The sequence below is a fragment of the Castor canadensis genome, chromosome 7 (genome assembly GCF_047511655.1).
Source record: "Castor canadensis chromosome 7, mCasCan1.hap1v2, whole genome shotgun sequence".
Classification (NCBI taxonomy): Eukaryota; Metazoa; Chordata; class Mammalia; order Rodentia; family Castoridae; genus Castor; species Castor canadensis.
In genome coordinates, this window is record NC_133392.1 from 127,373,822 (window position 1) to 127,385,207 (window position 11,386).

At 46.1% G+C, this 11,386-nt stretch overlaps 2 protein-coding genes across 2 annotated transcripts in view; both read right to left on the reverse strand.

Moving 5' to 3' along the window:
• Nsun4 (NOP2/Sun RNA methyltransferase 4) overlaps positions 1-9,723 on the reverse strand; it is a 32,781-nt gene extending 23,058 nt beyond the window's left edge. Inside the window, exons 1-3 of the mRNA XM_020177634.2 lie at positions 9,552-9,723; positions 4,457-4,791; positions 677-831 (exon numbers count right to left, since the gene is read on the reverse strand). Of these exons, the coding sequence (XP_020033223.1) occupies positions 677-831; positions 4,457-4,791; positions 9,552-9,644 (583 nt within the window). The 5' untranslated portion in view covers positions 9,645-9,723. The remainder of the gene's footprint in view (positions 1-676; positions 832-4,456; positions 4,792-9,551) is intronic.
• On the reverse strand, positions 4,813-9,542 carry LOC109695242 (sperm head and tail associated protein-like). Its single transcript, XM_020177633.2, has one exon. It carries the CDS (start codon positions 9,482-9,484, stop codon positions 6,638-6,640), a length of 2,847 nt encoding a protein of 948 aa, XP_020033222.2. The 5' UTR covers positions 9,485-9,542; the 3' UTR covers positions 4,813-6,637.
• Positions 9,724-11,386: the final 1,663 nt, after the last annotated feature.

Here is an 11,386-nt window from a genome sequence, read left to right on the forward strand (position 1 = left end):
ACAGGTTGCAAAAAGAAAAAAGGGATCAGGGTGCTGGTGGCTTACACCTGTAATCCTAACTATTCAGGAGGCAGAGATCAGGAGAATCAAGGTTCAAAGCCAGCCTGGGGAAACAGTTCTCGAGATCCTATCTCAAAAACACTCAACACACACACAAAGAAAAGGCTGGCAGAATGGCTCAAGTGGTGGAGTGACTGCCTAGCAAGCATGAGGCCCTGAGTTCAAACACCAGTACCAAAAAGACTTACTCCAGAAACAGAAACACAGTAGCAATGTATGGCTGAGTGGCATAATATTTGGGAAAGAGTGATATACAAAGCTATAAGTAGTGGCAGCAGCCAGATCTTACTGTTTAGTTGGCAGGCCAAAGAAATGAACATAATTTTAGAGACAAAATAAACAGATACAGAGGGTGAAAAGTGTTGTGATTTACTTTGCAGAGCCCTACTTTAATCTGCCTCCAGAGGCCTTGCTCTTGACCAAATGACAGTGAAAAGGAGGAAATAATTGCAAACAACTAAACAACAACAACAACAAAAATTATTTTGTTGAGTTTAGCAAGCAAATACTATTGCCCCTCTGACCTTGGGATCAGAAAGTTCATCCTATTCAATATGCCCTGACTAGGGGAGGTGGGGGAGCCATCCCTGCCCAAGATAGTAGCTCCCTGACTTACGGCAACAGCCAGTCTGAAGTAATGCTAATGTCTTTCCCCCAGGAGCTGCACACAGGTCAAGCACAATGTCACCAGGCTGCAGACCAAGAGCCAAGACAGGTAGCAAGGAGGCAGCATCCAGCAAGTAGTAGTCCATGACACCCAAGTTGCCAAGTCTGGAAGAGAGGAGACCACCATGATGAGGGGAAAACCTATGTAGGGGTTTTGGTGAAAGAAATCCACAATGGCTGCTCACTTTCCTCCCTTCTCTCAGGGTGTCCTTCCTGACTAAGAACCCGGGACTAGGTGCAAAGCATTTCAGACAACATGGTTCCTACTCCATGGTTCAGCCTAACAAGGCCTTATAATTATCTCCAATCCTGGTCCAATCTATCCCTACCTGCACAGTGACTAACATGATCTTCCTGAGCATAACTTTGATGAGAATATCATCAATAGTGAAAGATACTATTAAGCCAGGCTTAGTGGTATACCCTACAACCCCAATTGCACAGGAGGTGGAGGATCACAGTTGGAGGTTAGCCCAGGCAACAGCACAAGACCCCATCTGAAAAAACAAACTAAAAACAAAAAGAACTGGGATATGGTTTAAGTAGTGTGTATCTGCTTAGCAAGCATGACGTCCTGAGTTCAATCCTCAGTACCACTGTCCCCCAAAAAAAGGTCAGGTGCCAGTGGCTCCCATCTCCTGTAATCCTAACTACTTGGGAGGCTGAGATCAGGAATATCACAGTTCAAGGCCAGCCCAGGTAAATTGTTTGTAAGACTCCATCTCCAAAAAATAACTAGAGCAAAAATGGACTAGAGAGGTGTGGCTCAAGTAGTAGAGCATCTGCTTTGCAAGCCCCAGTCCTACAAAAAAAAAAAAAATAGTGAGAGGTATTGCTGATGAGTCCTATTATTATTACAGGCTCTATGCCAGATTTTTAATAGGTATAATTTCTTTTAATCCTTGTCTTAACACTGTGAGATAGGTAAACCTGGATTCCAGAGCCAGACTGCCTGGATCTCAAACCTAGTCCAGTTGCTCATTAGTTGTGTGACTTCCAGCAAATTACTCAACTTCTCTGTGCCTAGTTTTTTCCATCCGCAAAAAAGAGTACCTGCCAAAGAGTACTCTTATTCTCAGTGGTACAATGCTTACCTAGCATGTGCATGTTCCAATCTCAGCACTACAAAAAAAAAACAAGAAGTACCTGTCAGGTAGTTTTTTGTTTAGTTTTGTTTTGTTGGGTTTTTTTTTGAGGCAGGATGTTACTACATAGCCCAGGATAGCCTTAAACTCAAGACCTTGGCCTCCTGAGTGCTAGATTATAGGCATGCATATCCAGCTAGATAAGGATATTAGGTGAATTAAAGTACGTAATGTAAATCAAGTGCTCAGAATAGTAGCTGGAACACAATGAGCTATAGTGTTAGCTATTACTACTATTAGTTTCCAGAAAAGTGAATTGAGGCTTAGTTATCCAATGCCATACATCTAATAAGTAGTCGAAGGCAGGATTCAAATGCAGATTTGCCTGACTCACAAGCACATGCTTAAAACTATTATGCATTACTACCATGGATCAAAGCTATTTAGCCCTGACTATCCTAGCTACCTGCAAGCAACCCTGACCACCAGAAAAAAATACTTTTCCTCCAATGGCAAGCTCCTGGCATTCAAGGTTCCCATGTTTTATCCCTCCCTATACTTTTGCAGACTGTCACTCCTCTCAAGCAAGGACTTTGGCCATTGATCTGCATCATTCCTCTCTCAGAGCAGAAGTATGGTGCTCTGGTCAATAACTTTGCCATGTGGAAACATGTGAGAGCTAAGCTGTAACAGCTGAAATAGGGATATTTATGATCTACCAAATGCCAGGCATTTAAACGCCTTCTCTCAAGACAGGACAAATGCAGAATCTCCTACAATTTCTATTTCCATTTCCAGTCTTAACCTTCTCCAACCTGTTCTGCACAAAACAGCCAAAGTAGTATTTTAAAATTTCAAATCTGGCTAGGCACACATCTTTAATCCTAGCTACTCAGGAGGTAGAGACTGGGAAGATTGTGGTTCAAGGCCAACCCAGGCAAAAAGTTCATGAGACCTCATCTCAAATAAAATGCTGGGCGTAGTGGTATGTGCCTGTCGTCCCAGCTTCAGGGAAGCATAAATAGGAGAATCATTGTCTAAGCTGGCCCAATCATAAACATGATATCCTATCTTAAAACTAAAGCAAAAAGAGCTGGGGATGTGGCTCAAATGGTAGAGTACCTGTTTACCAAGTGTAAGGCCCTTTTCAGGGCTTCCTCTTACTCTTACAGAAAAAGTTCAAAATTTCACATGGCCTATTAGACCTTCATAATTTGGCTCCTGCCTGCATGTGCAGCCTCATATTTAGTCTCCTCACCCTGATCCCCAGTCCCATGCCACCAGCTTTAATTCCTACTCAGTGTTCAGGTGTTAGCTTAAGTATTATTTCATCAGAAAAGACCAAATTAGAGCTTCTGATTGTAAGACCTCGTGGCATCTTGTACTTTTCCTTTGTAGCCCTTAATACAACTGCAAATAGTTTTTTATTTTTTATTTCTTTATTTTGGTGGTACTGGGGTTTAAATTAAGGGTCTTGTGCTTTCTAGGCAGGCACTCTACACTTGAGCCAGCACCCCCTCAAGACCTTTTTGCTTTAGTTATTTTTCAAACAGGGTCTTGTCTCAGACCTCAGGCTGGCCTCAGACCATGATCCTCCTACCTATGCCTCCCAGGTAGCTGGGATTACAGGTGTACACAATCATACCCAAAGGTGTAAATAGATTTAACAGCTGTCTTCCTCACTAGAGTAGAAGCTCCATGAGGATTTGTGTACTAGTAACCCAGCACTTAAACACCTGGCATTTGGAAGACCATAAGTAACTGCCGAATAAATCCTATCAATCTTTCAAAGATCAATTCCACCCACATCACTGCCTCAATGTTAGTTCTACTAACATTAAATCTTCTTTTCTCTTTTTTTTTTTTTTTTTTTTTTTGAGACAAGGTCTTGCTTTGTAGCTGGCCTCAAACTCACTCCATACAGTTTAGGCTGACCTCAAACTCTCAATTTGAAACCTCAGTCTCTAAGTGCTGGGATTATAGACTGTACCACCATGCCTGGCTTCCTTGTCTCAATTTCTAGAGCACAATTACACTTCATTCTGGAGTTTTTTCTCACTCAACTTCAAATATATGAGCATTGGATCAAGAACCTGGAAGTTCTTTATTTTTTCAGATCTGCTAACTTGTACCCCTAGACAAGCTCCATTTCCTAGGAAAGTCATCTTTCTCTTCAGTACTATGAGGTTGCTTCGATAGATAGCTATGAGAGCAAAATGGGAAAATTAAAAAAACAGCTGTAAATAACATGTATTTTAACTAGAGAGGGTACAGTCAGTGCTCAGTAAGAGCTGCTAGTTTTCTGCAGAAAGCAGTAGAGAAGAACAAGTTCAGAGTGCAGGTTCTGGGGTTAGACCAACTACATCTAAATACTAAGTGTACCACTAACTATCTGAAAGACCTAAAGCAAGTAAATAACTTCTTTGCACCTCAGTTTCTCCTCAAATGTAAAAGGGGAGCAATCTTACATACTTTATTGGGCTGTTGAAAGAAAAGGAGATAACATATGCATAGCACTTACATAAGTGCATAGCCAGAAACACTAGCAATATTACAATCCTTATTACAAAGGACATGAACTGGATCTTTTGTGTCCATTTTGGGCAGGCACTCAAGATGGCCCCAGCCATGGGTCCAGATCCTACCTGGCAGGAGGGAAGCGACTGACATTCCCTCTGGCAAAAGTGAAGCATTGGAGGTTAGGACTGCAGGCTGAGGATGGAGCTGAAGAGTGGCCACTCTCAGGTTCCAGTTCCCAGTGAGACATGGCGTCATTCACAAAGTCCCTGGCACTCAGCTGCTCCAGCTTTGCACTCACATTATCCCAAGCAGCAAAATTATTGACCAGAGCACCATACTTTGGCTCTGAAAGGAGACTGATGCGGATTGATGGCCAAAGATCCCCAAACTGCACACTGTAAGTCATGTCAAACTTCTGTAGAGCCAGTCGATTGGCAGGGAATTTGGGCTCTGTGGCAGCCTAAAAGAGAAAAGGGAGGCTTATTGTTCTTTCTAGTCTTGGATCTTCTACTGTTTGACCCTACTAAACCTCAGAACCCAGAGACAAACTGAGATCCACCTAATGTGGATCTCAGTTTCTGTCTGCCAGAGAAGTGTGGCAGGTAAAAATAGCGAAAAGTCAGGGTCTCAGTGGCTCATTACTGTAATCCTAGTTACTTGGGAGGCTGAGATTGAGAGGGTCATGATTCAAAGTCAGCCAAGGCAAACAGTTATTGAGACACTCATCTCCAAAATAACTAGACCAAAATGTACTGGAGGCATGGCTCAAGCAGTAGAGCACCTGTTTTGCAAGCACAAAGCCCTGAGTTCAAACCCCACTCTCACCAAAAAAAAAAAAATAGTGAAGATCTGGCCTTTCCATCTAAAGATTGTGAAAAGAAGCTGTGCTTCTCACAGAAACCATGTGGGTTTCATTAAAAAAAAAAAAAAAAAAAGGTAGGGGGAACTGCATAGCTAGGTGTGGTAGTAAACACCTATAAACTGGGTGCTAATGGCTCACACCTACAATCCTAGTTCAAACCCCAGTCCCACCACATAAAAATAAACAAATAAATAAATACCTGTAATCCCAGCATTTGGGAGAGGCAGAGGCAGAGGCAGAAGGATCACAAGTTCAAGACCAGATTGGGCTATATAGCAAGTCTGAAAAGGCCTGGGTTACATAGCAAGATCCTGTCTCAAAAAAAAAAAAAGTCAGGGGGAGAGGGTTGGACTGGAATGTATCTTAACAAAGAGTGCTTCCTTAACACTGACAGAGTGTCTCAAGTGGTAGGGTGCCTGTTTAGCAAGCGTGAAGCCCTGAGATCAAACCCCAGTACCACAAAAAAAAAAAAAAAGTAAGTGCCGGTGGCTCACACCTATAATCCTAGCTACTCAGGAGGCAGAGATCAGGAGTATTGAGGTTCAAAGCCAGCCCCAAGTGCCTGCCTAGCAAGCATAAAGCACTGAGCACTGAGTTCAAAGCCCAGTACTGGAAAAAAAAAAAAAAAGTGCTTGACTAGAACGTGCAGTGCCCTGGGTTTAATCCCCAGCACTGCAGAGTGGAGGACTTAAGAGTCAGAGAAATTTGAGAATATGGGAGCTCAAGGGAGAAGCTTTTTTTTTTTTTTTTTGCGGTACTGGGACTTGAACTCAGGGCCTATATCTTGAGCCACTCCACCAGCCCTTTTTTGTGGGGGTTTTTTCAAAATAGAATCTCAGGATTTGTCTAGGCTGGCTTCAAACCACAATCCTCCTGATCTCTGACTCCTGAGTAACTAGGATTACAGGGACAAGGGACAACCCTTGAGAGTCTAGAAGAAACTACAGAGGCCGTGAGAGAGCTTTAGATTTAAAAACAAAAGGCACTTTTCCTCTGAACAACCCTTCTTTCTACTTCCAAAAAACTGTTCATTCTACAAGCTTATGTGGCTCTACAATAGTAGTGCTCAGTAGGATACGAAAAACAAGAACAAAATTTCCACATTTGCTAGAGAGATGAGGGTAACTTACCTAAGTTCATACAGTGACTGGCATCATAATGCTCAGAATTATACTACTGAAGGTTGTTTGGGAGAATTCATAGACTCCAGAAAGGTGAGATAAGGAGAGCTCACAGAACCTTAAGATATAAATGAAAACAGGGATGTCTAGGATGGCTGCTATGGGGGTAGCAGCAAGGGACATGAGTCAGATCTGAAAAGCATAAAGGAAAACTTCAGATGAGAAGTCCACAAGCTGGTCCTGATTGCTGCAGTTAGGATGCTTGCTATTGCCAACAGTCTTGTTACTGCCTGTGACTGCTCTGGCCTGGGTTTTTGTTCTGGTCAGAATTTTTGCTCTGGCCCACATTTCTTGTTACTGCAGGGACTCTTGCTCTGACCATGACTTTTGCTATGGTAGGGACTCTTGCTCCGGCACTGATTTTTACCACTATTGGGACTCTTGCTCTTCTTCCGACTTCTGTCATGGTGAGTACTGCAATTTTGGCCCTTAAGGCTCACACCCTGGATGTGAATTTTGCCTCGGTGAGGACTACTGCTCCGGCTCCTACTTTTATGAGGACTCTTGCTGTGGCTCCGACTTCTGCTAAGGCGGATACTCTGATTCTTGCTCAGGCTCTCACTACTCTGGCATGCACTGGTAACACTGGTAACTGTTGAACTACAACTGGTCTTAGTGCTACAGGTGGAGTTCTTGGATGAAGGCATAGGGCAGCTGTAGGAGACCTGACAGGGTTCTTTCAGGGGACGTTGAGCAGCCACAGAGCAGGTATGAAGGCCACAGGGGATGGAATCAGGGCAGGGCCAAGTTCGGGGGACAATTGGTAAACATTGGGGGTCAAAGGGTGTTCTCAGAGGGATGAAAGAATAGATGTGGGTAGAACAAGGAGGCACCACAGGCTTGCGATGGAGTAGGGGTGGGCCTCTGGGAGCATTATAGGTGCCACAGGGGGGCACCAGGGGGTGGTTAAGACACTGAGGGGGGCCTGTAGAGTGACTGAGGGAGCCAGAGAGTGGGTACGGATGGGATGGGGGGGGAACCATAGAGTACATATGGGTATTGCAGGGGGACATCATGGAGGGTCTATGGAGACTGCTCTTAGCAAAATTACTGGGTAAGACAGGCTCACAAGGCAAGCAGTCGGGAAGGGAAGAAGGGGCAACAGTTTTGATGAGTCCAGGGACCACAGGGTGTAGTACAGCATTCCCTGGAGGATGTTCTTTGGGACCGGAATTTGAAGGAGTTGTGATGCATGGCTCTATACAAGAAGAACCAGAAAGGCCAGAGGGGCGGGAGGGAGTGAGAGGAGAGGTACTGGCCTTAGGGGGCTTGGTCTGGCCAAGAGGGGTGTGCTGGGGAGTGTTGTCTAGGGAAAGACATCTATGGGGAGTGCGTGGCTGTCTTGACTCTGAGAATTTGGGGGACTTTGCTTGGAGGGGAACTGGATTAGGGAGAGGGGGTTCATTATAGCTTCTGCGGGAGGGTGACTGGGGTGGAGCTATAAACTGGTTGCCCAGGGATGAAGGGAAGTAGAAAGCAGAATAAGGATAGTGAGGAAGAGATGGTTCTGGAGGACAAGGAGGAACAGAAATCCTGGTACCTGGGGTTAGGAATACATAAGAGCTCCCATCAGACTCCCAGGAGAGAAAGGACTCAAAGCAAGGCTTCCTGGGAGCCTGGGACTGGGATGAGGTAGGAGAACCAGTACTCTCAGGGGGTATGAGGATGGCACAGTAAGGGTTCCCAGGGGCAGATAAGTGGGCCTCTGAGGAAAGATGGGAGTAATGAAAAGAGCCCTCCTGAGGTGAGCTGGGAAAGCCAGGCATGCCTGCCTGAGAAGAAAGTGAGGCACCATAACAGTTTTTCCCAAGGGGCAGGTCAAGCTGTGGTTTGGGTTCACAAGAGTCTGGAGGCTTAAGGGGGCCATGGTAAAGGCTGCCAGTAGGTGTTGAAGCTGCAGAAAGAGGAGGATCATTGTAACTTCTCCCTGAGGACCAATGAGGGAATAGCGGGGAGACCATGGACCCAGTTTCCAAAACCCTATGAGAAACTGTTGTAGAGATTATAGGTCTAGTTTCCACTGGGTGGCAAGCAAGAGGAGGTGAAACGGTAACGCCAGTTACTGGGAGCCTATGAGTAAGAGGAGGTGAAATCACAGCGCAAGTTCCCTTGGCTTCCTGAGTGAGGGGAGGTGAAACCACGGGGACAGTTTCTAGGGGTACATGAATGAGCTGAGGGGAGGTCACTGGGCTGGTTCCTGGGAGCCGATGGGGGAGGGGAGGGGAGATCACCGGACTACAGTAACAAAGGTAAGTATGCTGGTCAAAGCAAGGGTTTTGAGGACAAGGACGCTGTGGTCTTGGGGAACTGACCCAGCTGCAATAAGGGCTCCGCTGAGGGAGAGTGGGTGACCCCAGATGGCTGCACGGGTCAAAGCAAGGGCTCGGAGGCGATGAACCAGAGAGGCTGGTGTCGTGGCAGTAGAGCCTTCCAAGGAGTGGGGAGAAGGGTTCAAGAGAACATCTCCCCCGTGGGGGTGGAGAGGAAGGTGGAGGGGGTGAAGGGATCCGTCGAGGTGGGAGGGGGGACGCGCCGGTGTGGCAAGAGAAAGGGTTTTTGGGGTGAGAGGAGCCATTGCACCTTTTGGGATGAGGGGGGTCGTTGCACCTTTTGCCTGCGTTTGGGGAAGGGCCGGCAGCATGGGCAGAGTGGTCGCTGAAACCTTTCGTGTTCGACAGAGGCAGCTTGAGGGTGAGGACAGGACTGAATTCTTTCCCCCCGGGAGGTAAGGGCAAGTCGCTATGACATTTTTCCAGGGGAGAGGATGCTGGGGCTGAAAGTTCAAGAAGAAAAGAAGGAGAAGAGGTCATGGGAGTAAGGGTAGGGAAAAAGCGGAGGGAGAGAGAAGGGAGGGGAGGGGAGGGGAGGGGAGAGGAGTGGGGGCCAAGGGAAAGGTAAGCACGAGGAAAGAACACTAGAGGCAGTGACATAACGGAAAGAATGAGGGCGCAGGAGGTGAAGTAACTTAGAGGGGCGGAGCTAGAAGGCCGCCTACGTAACAGAAACCAGACCTGAAGACTTGTGATGGAAAAAAGGGCAGGCAGAGGCGATGACGTAACAGACAGGGGAGGGCGACGCTCCCCGAGGGGCGGGGAAAGAAGTCTGGGCATTCTTGTGGGGTGGACGAAGCGAACGCAATAGAGGCGGTGAGATATGCAAAGGCTGAAGTTTCCCTACCCATTTCTTCTTATGTCGATGTCTCCGCGGGACTGGCACAAAGGTAACACGCTTCAGCTGCTCACGAACACACCTCAGTATCGGCGCAGCCATGTCAGGGTGCGCCGCCGGATAACTCCGACAGGAACGGCAGCGGCAGACCCACGAGTTCCGGGGCAGACGTGCGCGCTTCTAAGAGGACTAGAGCAGGGGGTGGGAGTTACGTCTTTGACGCTCTCCCAGGGCTCCGCCCATCTCCAGTATCAGGCTCAGAGGTCCTTTGAGAATGCTGGAAAAAACAGCAACCTGGCACCAGAATGGTGGTTCCGCCCAGGTGCTTGGAGCAGTGTGAGGAACTCCGAAGAGGCGCCTAACCCAGATCAGAGAGGACTGAGAGCTGGTGTTTGAGGGCTAAAGAAGTTACCTAGGGAAAAAGTGTCAGGAGAGGGCTTCTAGGCAGTAATTGCAGAGAAAGATCCCGAGGTAGAGAAAAATTAGACCAAACTTGTAGGCAAAGGTGGATTTACAGTGAAGCTAATGAAGTTTAAATTTCAGGACCTGACATTTTCATGGCCCCTTTCAAGGCTCGGTTCCTAATTTTTGTATTATTTTTCTGAAAGGGAGCCTCTCAAATTGTGTAAATGTTAGGCCCCACAACACTTGACTCTACCTTTAGGTATCCAGTGGAGAGAAGGGAAATGATCAGATCAGTGTTTTAGAGATGATCGTGAGTAGGCAGGAGAAAGACAGAAGACCAAATGAAGAAGATAATGGTCTGGATTAGTGTAGTGGCAGTGAGTGTGGAGAGAAGAGGATGGATTGCACTTCTAAGGACTGACTGGCTTTAAAGTAGCATAGTGGCCAGGCGCCAATGGCCAATGGCTCACACCTGTAATCCTAGCTGCTCAGGAAGAAGAGATCAGGAAAATCAGTTTTTCTTCTTTTTTTTTAATTTTTATTTTTTGCACGGGGTTTAAACTCAGGGCCTCAGGCTTGCTAGACAGGCACTCTTATCACTTGAGCCAGTCCACCAGCCCAGCAGGATCACAGTTCAAAGCCAGCCCCCGCAAATAGTTCGTGAGACTCTATCTTGAAAAAACGCATCACAAAAAAGGGCTAGTGGAGTGGCAGAGTGACAGGGTATGGTGCAGCTAAGTGGAAGAATACGCTTGGCATGTGCAAAGCCTGGGGTTCAATCACAGCACCAAAAAAAAAAAAATTGATTAAAAAGCAGGTTAGAATTTTATTCAGCCATAAAGAATGAATTTTTAACCAGGTTCAGAAAGCCAAAGGCACATGTTTTCTATCATATGTGGAATATAGGCCCAACACAAATGCAAACAATATTATGAAAAACAGATCATGCTAAGGGAGGTCACTAACTGAAGAGGAAGGGTAACAGAAGAAAGTTAAGAAGGTGAATATGATTGACATTCTTTTTTTTTTCTGTACTAGAGTTTGAACTTAGGGTTTATACCTTGAGCCACTCCACCAACCCTTTTGTGTGCTGGGTATTTTCTAGATAGGATCTCACGAACTATTTGCCAGGACTGGCTTTGAACTTCTGTGCTCCTGATCTCTGCCTCCTGAGTAGGTAGGATTACAGGCATGAGCCAACAGCACCCGGCTGTTATGTACTTTCTGCACAAGAATGAATAAAGAATTTTTAAAACTGTTGAAATCACCATAAGAAGGGGACTAGGGAAAAAAAAAATAGAAGGGGACTAAGGAAGAAAGGAGAAACTGGGTGCCAGTGGCTTACACCTGTAATCCTTAGCTACTCAGAAAGCAGAGAGATCAGGAGGATTGAGGTTCAAAGCCAGCCCAAGCAAATAGCTCACGAGACCCTATCTTGA